Source organism: Denticeps clupeoides, chromosome 16 (assembly GCF_900700375.1).
Source record: "Denticeps clupeoides chromosome 16, fDenClu1.1, whole genome shotgun sequence".
NCBI lineage: Eukaryota > Metazoa > Chordata > Actinopteri > Clupeiformes > Denticipitidae > Denticeps > Denticeps clupeoides.
This window is the reverse complement of record NC_041722.1, coordinates 14,811,993-14,829,407: the sequence shown is the minus strand read 5'-3', so window position 1 is coordinate 14,829,407 and position 17,415 is coordinate 14,811,993. Positions and strand designations below refer to the sequence as shown.

At 41.3% G+C, this 17,415-nt stretch overlaps 1 protein-coding gene across 1 annotated transcript in view; it reads right to left on the bottom strand.

Moving 5' to 3' along the window:
- The window catches only part of LOC114766138 (protein kinase C-binding protein NELL1-like), a 139,017-nt gene that overhangs the window by 40,904 nt on the left and 80,698 nt on the right, over positions 1-17,415 (bottom strand). The window contains exons 13-14 of the mRNA XM_028956769.1: positions 9,278-9,403; positions 1,096-1,218 (exon numbers count right to left, since the gene is read on the bottom strand). Of these exons, the coding sequence (XP_028812602.1) occupies positions 1,096-1,218; positions 9,278-9,403 (249 nt within the window). The remainder of the gene's footprint in view (positions 1-1,095; positions 1,219-9,277; positions 9,404-17,415) is intronic.

The following is a 17,415-nucleotide window of genomic DNA, read 5'->3' as shown; positions in this document are numbered from 1 at the left end:
TTTATGGGAGTCTAACGCATTTTGGCTCATATATTGTATGAAATGCAATAAAAGGTAAACTCCCTGGGTAGCTAGAAAAAATGTACCAATTAAAGTGCTTGCTGACAGTGTTTCATTAAACCCTGGAAAAGTTTAAATAAACCCTCCATCATAAATACATTGTCTACGACACTGGATAGAAGTAAATTGATTCAAATCATCTGAACGGTTCAACGGCGAAATAATATACGGTTTTGATGGCATTAGCCATGAATGCTATATTTTTCTGGTTACATTTTGGCATTTGTGTAAAAGTCATGAATAGAGGACATCCTCATAAGGTAGCAGCTTCATTGTCACTTCAGTCAGTTGCTAGATTTTACATTTCTAATCCTACTGGAATACTCCTGGTTCATCAGTTATTGCTTCAACGTACAGCCTTATTCAATTACATTTTATTCATGCTTTATTTGACATTGCTTCTTAGCTTACTTGGAGTGTCATTTCTGAAATCAGCAAAAACTCACAGTTGAAACCAACTGAATTTTTAACAAGCACGCTAGCTACTTTAATGCAAGGTGCATAAGATGGTAGGACAGGTTATTGTGCAAAAACTCCTCAATTCTAAATACCTTTCTAGTATTTGGTACCCTGCACAACACCGCTGCAGAGAACACGTCAGTCCTTCAGTTGGTTTAATGAGTCTCCCTGGACGTTTCCGCCTCTCACATGGAGACTGCATGTGCTTATTGAGCGTTATTGACCCCAGTCATGTCGCATGCATCGCGCTGGCATAGCTTCCCTGCACGTGGGCATCTGGGTAATAAACACAGCTTCCTCCAGGCTAATGGAAGCGGTGGCCCTGTAACGGCTCGCATCTCTCCCGCCGCGGCGCGCTGGTTAAGATTCTCTCGGTGCAGGCAGGTGTTAGAGGATGGGGGCCGGAGGGGCAGCAGAGAAAGACGGGGGAGCGCTGGCACTTTGGCAAAATCAATTCTCATCACCCAGGAGCCGGCAGAGGCTGGAGGAGGCTGTTTGCGGGGAGGGTGGAGGGTGTAATGGATGACGGGGGGGGAGGCGAGTGTATTGGGGGTGGGGGAGAGGTGAGGGCCTTACCTCTGCAGATGGTTCCGTTTCCTACGTAGCCCGGTTTGCAGGTGCACAGGTGGCCGTGGATGGTGTTGGTGCAGATGGCGTTGTCATCGCAGGAGTTCTGTCCACTGGTACACTCATCATGCTCTGAAAGAGAAAAGGGAAAAATAAAAAGGGGCGATGAGAGAAAAAAAGGATGGATAAAGAGAGGTCAGTTTGAGGGTTATAAAGCACATGTCTGCCCAGGAATTAGAAAAATGATTGACAGACAGGGACGGGGAAGAGAGAAAATTCATGCAAATGCAGCGTCTGTGGACAGCCCAGCGATCAGAGCGAAGAGCTCTCCTTCAGGAGGAAGGAGTTTTTTTTTTTCTGCATGTATACTGCAGGCTGTCAGTGATCAGACATGATCAGTTCAGTGGTTTACACCAACAGAAAAAGATCCTTCCCTGCGTCAGTCTCTCAAACAAAGTTGTCACTGCACAAGAGCAAACATAAAAAAAAACAACATAAAAACAGCGCCAATCCATGAGGACAGGTTTCAAGAAGCGGCTGACAAACCTCGCTCTGCTTTCTGCTCCACAGAAAGATGTCCTGGGGTAGTGGAACTGAACAAACTGTACGTCCAGCAGAAATGAATAAAATATGCACAGAAAATATAGAATACATAAATCTGGACTTCTATACACAAGCACAGGTTATTCTGTCAAGAGGGGTTTAAATTTACCCAACCACTCACGTCTGGGCCTTTAATCCTTTCCCTTAAAATGTTAAATTATCCTCTCCACTCAGCCTTAGTGCATGCACTATTCATAGGCTGCCATGTTTGTTCATATAATCTCAGCATGGATTTTAATCACATCTTAATTAGTGTAGATAAGACAATGTGGCGAGTCGTCAAAAGGTGAGACCACCGGAGACCATCTGCATTATTAAAACCGAAGTCAGAGCTCCAGCCACGTCCGTCTGTCGGCGCATTGCCTCCAACCTCCACTCCCCACCATGAGCCTCTTTCCTCCCAGCCGGCAATTTCATGGCCAGGGGCCTTCCCTTGCAATGGGAGGTAGGAAGTGGGGAGCAATCCTGTTATTCATCAGTTTCATCAATATTCGGCAGCCATCTTAATCATGACTAATATATTTCTTTCCTAATTAATGAGTTGTGCTCATTGAGCCCTTTAGCAAATTTAACACATTATTCAACAGTTTTACTTTTCTCAAGGATTGGCTCCAAGGGTGAACACAAATGGTAAATGCAAAAAAAAAAAAAAAATGCTGAAGAGGCATTTGAGAGTTACCAATAAGAGTGAGTTAAGTTGGAATTACTCAATAATTTAATGCTGAAATGAACTACATAAGAGTCAGCCCCAAAAACTTTTACATAGTTTACTCCAGGATTGGCATAATTTTTCATGCATCTTAAAAGTTTCCTAATGATTATCACTGTTTATAAAGATATAAAGGAATTACTCATTTCAAATTGCACCATATAAAGGTTAACAGAAAGGTGGTAGTTTATGAATTCCATTGTTAAAAACCACAACCACAAGTATTTTTACTGGTTATGCATGGTGTAATGGTATTGTACAAAATTGATGTTTTACAAGGCACATAATAATTGAATATGTCTTACATTTACATATGCAAGCTCATGAGCTCTTTTTTGAACGGTGCTAAATCCTGCAGAAATAACATCAACACAAAAAATACTCAAAAACACACCAACAACCCAACAAAATGCATTCTCAAGATGTCCTGTATGTAAATAGTCTATGTAATGTATATTTAAAGATTTTCGGAGTACTTTGGAGTTCCTTTGAGACTGGCTCAGAGGAGTGCATGCAGGTTTGAGTGCACAGCAGGAGAACATGGTGACATGGTTTTTGATCATAGGGGGCGATTAGGGAATCGTTGTCTGTGTCAGAGGATCCTGAACACTGTCTGCCCTCAGGTTCTGCAATAATGATGCATAATGGCAGGTCATCAACAAGCTGGAATCAGACAGGCTGGTTACTGTTCCTTATGAATGCTGCATAATGGAGGCATTAAGGCCAGCTATTGGCAATTTCCTGCTCAACCTGCCCATTACATGCTCTAAATTCCCCCATACCACCTCTGGAATGCTCAGCTGCAATCAATCTGATTCAATGTGGCTTGAATAACATTAGGTGAAAAAAACTCCAAATGCATAACTCTTAAGGAACGAAATAAAAAGTTAAAAAGAGTCAAAAATGGACCCGGTTTCAACTGAGTAACTCAATCCAAAGCAACTAATACTAATATTTTAAGATACTTGGCTTTACAAAAGAGAGGAAGGCAGGATCCAGAAATAACCTAAGCTAATAAAATGTACAGTCGGGTTCATAAAACAGAGATTTGTCAGAGTTTAAAAGGCTCGGTGGAAGATCTGGTCAACAGGTTTTGTGGGCTGTGTGCTCTTTGTGGATTCAAAAGTCCTAGAACAGTGATGGGAAGCCTGTGGTAATGGTGTCGCCCTTCTTAGAAGGCTCAGTACGGGTTCCCCTGGCAGCAAGACCTGCTATGGCCCTTTCAACTCCAATAATCCTCTTCAGGAAATCTCTTATCCTCAATTCACCTCGTAGCTGATGTTTGGTGAGTGTACGGGTAGTGGCTTCTCCTATCTCCTGACTTTGAGTCAAGCTGGAAAAAACACTGATATTATTAGAACATTTCTACACTCCGAAGTGACTATTGATCCTTAAAATTGATAACCATGATTACATTTCTCATTTCAAACACTGCACAGACTGAACATTTCCAGCTGAAGTTGAACAAAAGCACAAAAACTCATCCTCATCTCTCATTACATGATAAATCAGATAGAACATAGTTCTCAGTAAACAGTGATTAACACCGTCGTGTTTGAATATTGGTATATGTTTGGGTCTGTGAATATGAATCAGGTGATTGCTTTGTGGTTGTTTTTTTGAATGAACAATGGAAGACATTGGGAACAAACTTTCCATTACTGGGAAAAGAAAGAACACTGCACGATGCATGAAATCCACAGCTGAAATGAAAATCCTTGTGCTGGTAGTAGAGAGTGAGTGAAGGTGTGCACATCCCTGGCTATTGGCAGTTCTTGTTGTGTTGAGTTCTTCATCGAGTTTTGTTCAGAGTTGACACACTGTTCTGTTATGCTGTTTAGGTGTGATTGGATTCATTTTCCTTTTATATACCAGTTCAGTTTGTTTTTAAGTTTGCAAAGCCTTGCTGAAGTACAGTACAGGCCAAAAGTTTGGACACACCTTTTCATTCAATGTGTTTTCTTTATCATGACCATTTACATTGGAAGATTCTCACTAAAGGCATCAAAACTATGAATGAACACATGTGGAGTTACATACTTAACAAAAAGTGGAGACCTGGTCTCCACAGTCATCGGACCTGAACCCAATCCAGATGGTTTGGGGTGAGCTGGACCGCAGAGTGAAGGCAAAGGGGCCAACAAGCGCTAAACACCTCTAGGGAACTCCTTCAAGACTGTTGGAAAAGCATTTCAGGTGACGACCTCTTGAAGCTCATCGAGAGAATGCCAAGAGTGTGCAAAGCAGTAATCAGAGCAAAGAAACTAGAATATAAAACATGTTTTCAGTTATTTCACCTTTTTTGTTAAGTACATAACTCCACATATGTTCATTCATAGTTTTGATGCCTTCAATGAAAATCTACCAATGTAAAGGGTCATGAAAATAAAAAAATACATTGAATGAGGAGGTGTGTCCAAACATTTGGCCTGTACTGTATGTCCTCCTGAGTCCCTGTTTGCTGCCTTTGTTTATCTCCATATTGTGGTCCCATTTACATCTGTTTTATTTTTATTAAAGCCCTGTTTGCCCTCACGCCTTTGTCCTCTGTCTCCAGTTGGAGACAGTCTGTTACATTGGAAAACCTAAATTTTTAATGTGCACTGCCAGCATCTGCATAATAAAGCATAATAAGGCATGCAACAAATTGCAGGGCTCTTTTCATATTCTGGTGAATTAAATGATGAAAGCATTTCATTATTCTGTGTTCAGTATAAGGGTAATTTACTGTATTACCAGAACCCCTTAACACTCCTGAAATCACAACTAGAGACAGTTCATCTTTATTATTTAGTAACTGCATGTTATTAAGAAGAATCACATGGATTTGGAACCTGGGATGACCTGCAGACCTGGCACTTTAAAATATGTATCAGTTTTTCTACCTTCACAGCAATTGAAAATGATGGACTAACTGCTGCATGAAATGAAATCTTTTGGGCTTACTTGGGCCTATCGAAAAAGGAAGCACTTGTGTTACAAATCTGCCAATGAGTGTCTAATGAACAAATAAACTGTGGGGTCCCCGGAGCCTTGATTTTAAAACAGGGTGCCGGCTCAGCATGTTCAGGTGTATCTTTGTAATAGCTGGTCACAGACTGTGATTGAGGAACAATAAGACAGCAGTGAAAATGATTACTCAGCCAAAAAAAATATGTTAAACACAAAGTGCCATGCAGCCCATGGGGGCGTGGCTACAAAGTAAAACTGTGTACCATTCTAATTGCAGATCATCAGCACAAGACCGTGAAATATGAATAAAAAGCTAAAAACTTGATTTAACTGCACGTGTTAAAAAAACAGAGGAATGCAGAAATAAATGCTAGTATAAGGTGCATAAGGAGAAACAACAAACAAGTAAACTAATAATACAAGTACTAGAAAAATAAGTCACAATTCTATTTTCATGCACTTCTGAGTAGGAAGTTAAGAAACCTCTCCACACTGGACATTCTCAACCTGGTTTTGAAGTTTTGAAATCAATATATATGGAATTAGTGAAGTCGGTAATGTATTCCACACACTACCGAGAGTTTCTAAACTTCAGGTCATTTCCCTGAAGACTCTGCCATGAACAAATGATTCTGTTGTAATCTAGTCAACAGAACTGTGTCTATTATGCATATCTGTAAGATGTTATTAAAAAGTAATGCTGTTAAGCTTGTGTAGCATTTTGCTTTTTTTTTTACTATGAACCTGTTCCATTTTTGTTTTAATTTGACAGCGTTGGGCCCGTAATAAAATTTGTGCACACTCTACCACAAATATTTTCGCCATAAAACAGGTTAGAAGAGAGAATACTTTGGGGCCCGAAACTAATCTCGCCCTACTGTATGTGGCCATTGAGCCTTTTTCAATAACGAATCCTGGTGAGCTATAGAGCGCTTCTTTTAGCTCAGTTTGGATTAGCGGGCAGGAATTTGGACGGCTATAAGAGCCTGGCCTCCTAGGCATACTCTCGGTTCCACTGGAGAGACTTTCCACAAAGGGCCAGTGAAGCATGACAGCAATTACCAAGGCTTCCCAGTGTTTACAGAAACAGAAAAGCCAAGACGAGGAACGGGATGGAACCCCGCACCAAATTTGTGCTCTTTTCTATTGAAGGGGGTCCTGGGAAATAGAGCACATTCGTTTTTATTTCTCCATTCCCCTCTAGCAGAAATGACACACAATATGAGAATTGCCCTTAGATGTAAGGGACCTTTTTGGGAGGCTGAATCAGCGTGTGGATGTAGGCTGTGTTAAATATGGGTGCGGTCACGGCCCTTATTTCCGCTTTGACATGTGTAACGCAGAAGGCAGGATCATCTGGAGGACACAGACGGCTGAATAAAGGCCCAGCTTGACATTCCCCCTGGTCGAAAATATTGTGCTTTATTTCTTTAATGCCAGACTCAGAACTTCACTTTTTAATCTGCTGAGTGTCATAAAATGATCTCACCCTGTTGGCTAAAATTCTTTCATGGCTCATTTTACAACTGCTGCTGACTGTGGTCAGTTTATGGTCAGACCAACCCCTCAGGATTCTTCCGCACCTTTATCATTCATTTTACCATTCATTTTTAACATTAATTTAAAAAAAGACAGGGAATGAGTGTCTTGGTTCCATATTCCACCTTAATCTACATGTAGAAATGTGCTCATAAATTATATTTATATACATTTTATACTTTTAAGTGATGTCATTGACTTTGCTATCATGTTTGTACATCCGTCCTTTTATGTATTTATTTCTTTAGAATTTAGCGGTTATGGAAAATGAGTGAGATTGTTGAAATTATAAGGTCATTATTACTGTATTAAAAATTCCAAGCTTGCCATGGTTAAGTACTGGGTAATTAACTCTCGGCTAATAAAAGGACATTTCTTTTTTGAAAAAGTGCAAAAATAAAACTGGAGAAATGTTCCCTGCCACAATCCTAATCCTCAGCATTTACAGGAACCTGGGGAACCTTCAAGAGTATGACAGTTAAAGAGACAATGTGATTTTTTTCAGTTCTTCCATTTATCTTACAGTACATTCCGTTGCCCAAATCCTGTTTCGTTCAAACACCAACACTCACAAATATTTGGATTTCCCACTAGAAAATGGCTGTTTTTACATGGGGAAAAACAATAAATGCTAGAATATGGTTCACTTGGGTCATGATTCCACGTTTCTAGACCTGATGAGCTGTGGCTTATTCCTTTCACTTGCTTGAGCTTCCCTACCTTAACCATGCTCACCTTTTGCCCTGCACATTAACAACAGTCATTTCTTAACTTTCTCTCAATTCGGGGCCTGCAGCTAAAGAGTGGACTGTCGCAAACGCTATTACCTTTATAAAACCAGAAAAGCGCCTTTCTATAACTAGTGGATTAGATGCTAACCAGTGACAGCTGATGAATGTAAAACCTAAATGAACATTGCCCAGGTGCTGCAGTCTTTGATGCACATGGTCGATGAAGGCCAAGGATTAAGCCTATAGTCTGTTCTTTGAACTTCTTACCCTGTGAACATGAGGTATGTTTCCGCATCCACATTGCGTGTACTTTTGGGCTCTGCTACCAGGCAAACATTTGGAGACACATACTCGTTTGTGAGGCTTGTCTTTTCATTTTTACACTGTAGAACAAACGGAAGACTTTGAACTATTGAATAACACACATGAGGTTATGGTGGAAACCAAAATATTGTACACAAAGCGTTTTTTTTTCTCCATGTTCAATGCTCTTCAAAGCAGCACATTTCTGCTGTGATTAAAGCAATTCACACTCTTTGGCTTCTCTCACGATGAGCATTTGTTTGCTGCTTTTTGTTCACTCATGTTAAATAGCATCTGATGAAGCCGCACATGATGGTGCCAATAGTGTGCAAAGCATGAAACATAATTTGTTTTCTTCTGTTAGCGTTTTCCAAAATGTGAACTGTACTGTTCTGTACTGGTTTCCCTTCTTTCTTTTCTTCAAGTCTTATTTACTGTTGATAACTCCAGACATTTGAAATGGTCTCAGATCAGAACTTCGGTTGTGCAGATGTTCTTACCTGACTGGCCAATTTTACCCAATGCACTACAGACTTTAGTGGGACTGGAGATAACACTACAAGCCCTTGGCTGACAACAGACTGATGTTATGTAATCACATTGTGCTTGACATTATAATAATTTAATGAGACTATAACAGAAAATAAATAATTAATTATAAAGAAAATCTGATTGGTGCTCTGTCCTGAATAATTGTATTACAGCACTGACAAGTCTGGTCCCGTACATCAAAGTACTTATCCCCAAACCCTAAACAGTGTTCTTCCAGTCGCAACCTTGTTCTTGTATCACCCAGGCACCCATTCCACATATTTCATTCTTATTGCATCAATAACAGCTGGTTGAAAATGAAGATCTTTGAGATGTTTGAAATTGTCTTACCAAAATGAGTAACAGAGCAGGCTTTATTAGAGAACTGTTTATTGAACTGCCTGATTCAGAAGTCCGATTAATTAAGTATGCATAATTTTAACTTTCATTTTAAAAAGAAGGGGCTGTACACTGCATATGACACCAGACGTCTTCACAAAGCATCATTCACACTCCAAAAGTCAAGGAAGTGCATTCTATATTGGAAAATCCCAGATAGATGTTGGCAGGCCACAACATCACTTCCAGGACCCTGTGATGATCTTTGACCTTTACACAGTACTGTATATTAAGCTTTTTGATCTAAAAGAAATCCTTAGATTTTTGTCCCTGTGATGGGAGCAAATAAAAAAAGACAAGAAAAGCCCATGAATTAGGAAGCAGAGCCATCATGCCAGTCTGCTGATGACGTGAATGTTCATAGCCACAAAACAATCTGACCGAATATGTAGGTTGGCATGAGGCGCGTGCCTCCCAGGCCTACCTGTGCAGGAGTAGTCGTCCACCCTGATAAACCCTGGCAGGCAGTCGCAGCGATGCCCCCCAGGAAGGTTCACACACACAGTGTTAGCCTGGCAGTAGTGCATCTGGGTGGCACACTCATCTATATCTGAGGAGACAAGAGGACACAAGAGAGTCACTTCGCCTGCAAGAGGATCCATAACGAACTCAAATGCCCGCAGGCTGCCAAAAAACACTGGGCTAAGGACAGAAGAAAGGTCCTGAAGGGACAAACAAAGAACATTTATTGTAGAACTGTAGGACTATTGTAGGACATTTATTGTAGGACTGTAGCAGCCCAGCTTTTCACTTTAATCTCAATTTAAAATGTACACTCCACGCAACAATCAAATGAGATCAGCGTCCTCTGACACATGACCCCATGTACAGAGAAACAGTGTTGTTTCATGTGACTGCAACCCACTGTGACATTTGTCATTCTGATATGTTGATCACAAATCACTTTCACTTTCACTTTCAAAAAACACAAATAACAATAAAAGACAACAAAAGAAAACGTTTTTTTGAGTGTTTATGTTTATCTTCCAAAAAACAAAGCCAAAGATGTCTTAAAGCAGTCTGTGCCAAGGTACCGCTGGGACCGTGATGACTATTCACTTGCTTTAATTAGGTACATGTTTATTGCACCCAGAAACTGAATAAATTGCAGGCACCACATAATGAATGATTTTGATTTTTCAGGTTTAATCAAGCACTTTAGTCATGCCAAAGTGTAACAAAGTATAATATTACCCCTTCTTTTGAATCGCTATTAAAGTGAATATGTGACATATAAACACATTGTTTTTGCTAATGCTCTGTACTTTTAATGGACTTAAAATTAGCATGAATGTGGAACTGTGGTGACTGGACAAATGAACAAATATATAAACAAACACAGAAAGCAAGCCCAGCACTTGACGCAGAGGAGGGGAAAAAATGAAATGTTCTATAACACCGCAATCAAGATTTTGGGGTTGAGTTAATTAACCCCTTCAGACCATTTCAATTTCAATTCAATCCACATTAATGTCACAGATTAATCAAAACATTACTGACAGTGGCGGCGCCTGACTACAGCACAGCACTTGAAGTAAAAAGCAATTTCTTGGCACTCAACAGTTGCTTGCCACTTCAGCTGTCACCATACTCTTTGGATTTAAGTGCCCTTGTGAGGCCCAGAGGCAGAGCGCCATTACCGTTAACATTAAAAGAAGCCTGTTATGAGAACCAATAAACTAGCCTTCACAGTGATTATATACTGGCTGACAGGAAATATACATTAAGCGCTGCTAGGGACGGCCACTTCCTTGTCCTGAGGGATAGTCAAATAATTGGGATGTTTAGCTCCTTTTTTCTATTAAAAATACATATTAAAAAGTTTCACTTCTATCAAAGAAACTAAGGTCTTTTCTGAATGCTATACAAGGGCAGAGCTCACCATATTTCATTAAAGACATTTTATTAAACAAATAATGGCCTCAAACATTAGTTTCACTGATATTCTCAGCCCTTGTGTCTACATGATGGTAAAATGGTATTTCATTTACATAAAAAAACTGATTTGTGTCTGAATTACTGTGTACACTGTTGTGTATACTCTGTTTAATAACAGTTGTATTTGCAAGAATAAAGAAAAATAATTCTCTTAGTGAAAAATGTGCCACGATGGTCGGACATTGTGGAAAGAATGATGACACACTCACAGGACTCACGGTAGAGGGGGTCTAATCCACAAAGCATGTCACCAATATCACAGACACAATCAGGGAAGCTTTATCATGTATACACAGGATAGCAATCATGGGGACACAGGACACAGGACGGGCTGGATCCTGACAGAATGACCTGTGGCATCTGTCTGACACAATTTCATATGGAGACTGCAAACAGCAATAATGTGCTGCTCATTGTATCTTTCATGTAGAATATTTTATGACCCAGTAATCAAACATAGGATAAGGTATGCACAGGGTAGAGATGTATAATTTTTTGTAATTGTAATTATTTGCATTTGTAATTTTAACATATTTAAAGTATTTCCATATACCAAATTTTAAACATTTTTCAATAGGCCAGTGTAATAACAAGCATAATCGTATGTATTGTTGACACAAATGCGCATTCAAATATGCATCACTGTCTCAAGACATCATTGATAACTGTGTAGCGCCGCTCTTTTCCATGTGACTATTGCATGTGTGAAGTGAAAAACAGTTTCTGTGGATAAAATGTATAAACAGCACTCCTTTTCTTGCTTAACTAACAAGCTAAGAGCAAAAGTCAGGCCTTCCTTGACTAACTATATACTACTTAAAACCAGTTACTACCAAAAAAAAAAAAACCCAAAAGTAAAAGAGTGGTGTAAAGAGTGGTGCTTATATGGCCTAAAATAGTGGAAGCACTGAAGGAGAGACCAACTTCTGAGACAAGGCACAACAGTCCCACTGGGATCCCACTAAACAGTCTGACTATTGGGAGCTGTGCACAGAGCAGTGTGGTTCTGAAGTGGAGGTGATGTGCAGAATGACTTTCCCAGACTCGCTGTGTGACCTGTGGCACAATTCTCCACAGAATACAGACGCCAGCAAGAGTGAAGAGCCTGTCACTGCCACATGCCCCATCAGGACCATTCATCAGGGTCCAGTGCACCGGTGATCCAGTGCTAATGTACCTTGAAAGACATCCTTAAAGCTGTTTAAGCACAAATCATATTAAGGGAGACAATGTATGAGGAGGTGGGCTAGTGATGAAATCCGGTCAGGTTTAGTGGAAAATAGATCCATACATCACAAGTTGAAGGTTAAAGGGTTTCTCCTCTCAGGTGTTTGAAGAAGGAAAGCAAGGAAATTACATTTCCTTCCTTTCAGTGGTATACAGATTAAATATGACAACTGTGCACCGGCCAAGGAGCGCTCTGCACTTTTCTCACAATGAACAGGGTGTAAAATGAGAGCCCGCTGATTCAAATTCATTCCTGGGCCTTCAGCATCTTTAATCTCAACCCAGTGCTGTGGCAGTGAGTCTGCAATTGGATTAGTACAGGCGACAGGGAAAGAAATATAGTTTATCAACAGGTTGGCCCTGAAAAATTCACCGCATGCCACTGCCTTGAAATATGTGAGTTTTGAATAGCATACAACTCTGAAAATAACATTCACTCTTGTGTCTCACTTTGTAATATACTGTGGACTAAGGATTTAGTGCTGCATCCTGCATGGTACTCTAATATCTTTTATTCCATTGGAGAAATATTTTTTTTATACATTTACATTTAGAGCATTTATCAGACGCCCTTATCCAGAGTGACTTACAATCAGTAGTAACAGGGACAGTCCCCCTGGAGCACGTTAGGGTTAAGTGTCTTGCTCAGGGACACAATGGTAGTAAGTGGGATTTGAACCTGGGTCTTCTGGTTCATAGGCAAGTGTATTACCCACTAGGCTACTAATAATTATTATAAAAATTATAATTTTTTTATAATTTATGATATATTTTATAAATTGTGAGGAACCTTAAACCATTGCATCTCTATTACAACCATCTCTACACTAACACATGAAGCCTTTTATCCAAAAGCATAGAAGACAGCAGTGAATGAACACATTTTTTATCAATCTATAAAAAAGCAAAACAAATATCAATTTAACATGGCAGACACAGCACTGCAAAATGTTTTGATCAAATGAACAATTACAATTGTTCTTCAGAATAATTTTGGGACAGTGGTGGCCTAGCGGTCCATCTGATGTTATCTGGCATGAAAGAGGTTACAAGAATGAACAGTTTCATTTCAAGCCAGGAACCAAGCTGCAGAGAGGCCGTAGAGAAACAGGGAGAGAAACTGGGGGGAGAACCCCCAGCTCCTGATGGAGCAGGAAGTGAAGAGAAGCCTCAGTTAAAAATATTTTATACATATGACTCCCACAGTTCCCACAGACCAATCAGGATTTGTCATTTGATGTCTCTGTCTCTGATGTCTCGTCATGACACCTCAAGCCATTTGCTGGCTTTTGACACCTTTGTTTGGGGGATGTTGCAGTTTGACAAAGTAACACATAAGACAAAAGCACAAAATGCCATGGACCTGGAATTTCCCATCTTACACCACTGAGGTACCATCCCCACACACAGTGCTCCATGGCTGCCCACTGCTCACAAAAGGGGTTAAATGCAGAGGACACATTTTGCATGTGTGCACACAGCATTCTGTACTGCAGTATATCACAATGACAACAAGAAACAATCACTTCACATGCAATACAAAACTCTATTGGCAATGGTGTCTTACCCACTAGGTTACTACCACATCACCAGGACATCATTCCGTGTCAGTGTTTGAGTTTAAATTAAGTCATCGAGAGATCCTATTTGCTACTTTCTGCCCATGAGACGAGGAATCTGTAGACCCCACAAGGTGCATCACAACGCCAACATTTTGAAAGTTGAGAAAATGAAATACGTATATATGAAGTATATTTTTCCTATTAATTATAAGCACCTGCCTTGCTATGCTGATATGGCATTGATGTGTAAAGTAGGTCCCACAGTCTTAGACTTTTTACATTTGAATATTTCAGTTTTTACTGTCAACATCGGTTAGCAGCGCTGCGCAGTCTTGCAGCGACTCCGACTGTCCATCAGCAGGCCGGTTGTGAAATGGAACGTCAAATCCACACATGGATGGGACAGAGCAGCCCGGTGCCTCATTTACTCACTCTGCAGCTGCCAGACTGTGACTGGCATGTGAGCGAGAGCGGTCCTCCGTCTCGCCGAAAGCTGCTGCCTTTCGCCGGCCGCTCTCGCCAGTTGCCACCGCAGGCTGTGCTGCGTGGGGGGTTAATGGAAAAGCACCTTTATCTGACAGAATCACAGTTCCCCCAGTAAACACAGAGGCCGGGGAGACTGACAGTTATTTACTTTAATAAATTATACCTCTTTGCACCCGGGTCTGTTATTATTCGCTTCGTAGGGCCTGGGCAAATGCGCTGACACATGCTGTGAATGTAAAGGAGGAAGGGGTCGGCCCGATCATTGCTTTCACAGGGGTCATTTTTCAGCTCCATCCCCGCCGGCTCAAAAGTGCGGGTGCGAGATTGAGGGCCGGCGCTGAAAAACTCATTACGGAGCGCCACGGAGGTAGAGATGTCCGTGTGTGTCCAGGCTGCGCCCCCACAGCGGAGGAGGGCGCACGTGATGCGGGACCTCGTTCCCGGAATAGTGCATGGGGGGGTGGGGGGGCGTGGGCGCGCCGCGCGCACCAGAAACAGGTGCGCGGCCAGACCATGTCGCCTGCGAGGGACGACAGATCTCCTGCCCACCCTTTGCTCTGTCCTTCCGCCCTCGTGCCTCTGCTGGCCCCTGTGCCGCTGTGCATGGGCGTTTCACTGAAGGGATGATGAATTTCTGCCGCTATGCCCAACTCCGGACTGCAACATAAATCAAAAGTGACGTGTGTGTCGCCGTGTTTGGGCCAGAGCTCAAACCAGACATTTCCTTCGGTGGTCTAACTAGAGTGCGAAATTTGATATTTGATATACAGAGACGGGGAGGAAGGGCGAGAGTGGCTGTTCACTGAATGCCTGTAAATGGCAATCAGCTGACTGGGTCCACAGCTGTATGAGGCTCATCTGTTCGTCGTCCTGAGAAGGCGCCACTCATTTATTAGGCCGCAATCTGTAATCAGAATGCAGCATAATTGCTTGATGTGATGAAATTGTGGTGGGTAGAAAGTGGCATGTCCTGATTGGTGATTGTGTATGCTTATTTATTTGTTTGTTTCCTCCTTTTGTAAGTGGACATGGTTTTACTACGTACAAAATCTCTGTGATAAATAGAATTGAGAAATAACACATTTCAACAAATAACACAGAGCCCAAAATTATCTTTACTTGGTCAATGGATTTGGAGAATATTTGGATAAGAGAAGGATGGACAGATGGATTTGAGTTTCAAACAGGGCCAGACAAAGTTCTAATAAAATGGCGAGTTAAGATTCAAGATTCAAGATTGGTTCATTGTCAGTACAGCAGTAAACACAGTATACAGTGTATTGACACAATGTTTCACACAAAAAAACAGGGCATGTGAGAGGTGGTGAGAGTCCTTCAGCATGTTCCTCGTAGAGCTGGGATATGGGGGGAAGTGGAACCCCGATGCTGTCTCTGCTGTCTTCACTATCCGTTGCAGGGCCTTCTGCTCAGCGTCAGTGCAGTTCACATACCAGACAGTGATGTAGCAGCAGACAACATTCTCAATGGTCCCCCGGTAGAATCATGAAGAGATGTCTTCCGATTACTAAATAATTCGTAAGACTGGCCCTTCACATTTTCTCTCTCCCTGCAATCACTGTGTCATTCCCAGGGCTGGTTGGAGCACTTAAGAATCATAAATATGCTGTGGTCTGAAAAAAAAAAAAAAACAGCAATGGAGAATCCCATGATAGATGATGAGAGCAAGCCACCTCCAAACCAGCAGGAGGCGATCAGACTCCAAAAACTGATGAGGAAGATGCCTGCATGCTCTATAAATACTCTGCGGTCATCTTGGATCCTCGCCCGCTTTTTGCCCGATTACTCTTTTTTGGAATTGCCCTTGTCTGCCTGCCGTTTTTGGATATTGATGTTGCCGAACTCTTGCTGCGGACCGGCGCCGTCTCTGCTTAATCCCTTTGCCTCTTTGACCTCGCCGTTGCTGACCCCTGCCTGAAGATTCCTCTTTCGCCTGCTCCCTGCTTTAACACTCTGCACTGTTAACTCCACCGTGTGCTCCCACCACCTCCATGCTGTCCCATGGGCCATCCTAAATAGTCCATAGAAAAAGGTTGTTCAAAAGAACTATTAAAAATAATAGTATTTTGCATTCACCTATATTTCTGTATTTTTTACACTTGTCCAATAGTCATAAATGAGCATTATAGCAAGCTTAAGCCGTAATTAATTGTAATTAATCACTATTTATTCATTATAAAGTGCGCATTTAATTCTTTTAAACTACTTGATCGATTGACAGCCCTTTTATCCGTACTAAAAAGTACAACTATCTGCAACAGGCCTATGCTGTCTGTAATCTTCTGATACCAACACAACATCAGACCACTGCTTACAAAGAGTCGGGGAGGACTAAAGAAAAAACTTTCTGTGATGATTGGCAGGATTTATGGTCTCAACACACTCCGAGAAGCATAAAAGCAAACCAAATGCATAAAAGGTGCTTAATATGCATGCCAAAACAACATTAAAGACTAAGATTAATTTCACTCACTTATCTCATGGCGAGATACACAAAGACACTGAGGCTATTAAGATACCTTTTTACAAGAAAATTGCGGGGGTATAAAATGCATGGACCATACTGTAGAATGAATTTAATTATGCTGACTTGAGTCCCAGGGCTTATCTTTCTATTCACTTTCCTTCTTCCCGTCTCTCATGCAGGAAATGTTCACACTGAGCAAAGGTTGGCTTTCTCTGAGAAAACCAGCAGCTATTATGCGTATTTGTTTCCGCTTCATACGCTTATCTTAAGTTCACTCCAACAAATCATTGGAATAAAAAAGTGTAAGCCTGCCATTGACTGTGGGTCCATGTGAGATAAGGAGGGAAATAGGGCTTGCTGAGCCCCGAGCCAAGCTGTTCGGTCTGGGCACAGCGGGGAGCTCCTTCCAGGACAAAAAATAAGTCATGCATCAGACCATTTCCACAAACTCTCTTCAAGAAACAATGCTCTTGAGCATTTGGGCCATAGTTCATCCTTCAGTCTGTACGGTGGACGGACATAACAAGGGACCCACTCCAGGTCTGATGCACTGCTAACTGAGCGTTATAGATGCTTCTTCATCAAATAAATGTAAAATGAAACTTTGCCCATGGGACACTTACTTTCTTCTGACAAATCCTCATATATGAGAGAACAGAGTCTCACCGCAAGCCAGAAGGATTCAATTTCTGACATTTGGGAACATGCCCAAGGCACGTCAACCTAAATATCACCACAAAATACTCCCCCAGGAGAGGTATGTTACTGATCATCTGGATTAATCAAATCTGGGTTAAATCATATAATATCACTTTAACTACTCTTGCTTTAAATTGATTCATGAATCTGTTTTAAATGCTAGAT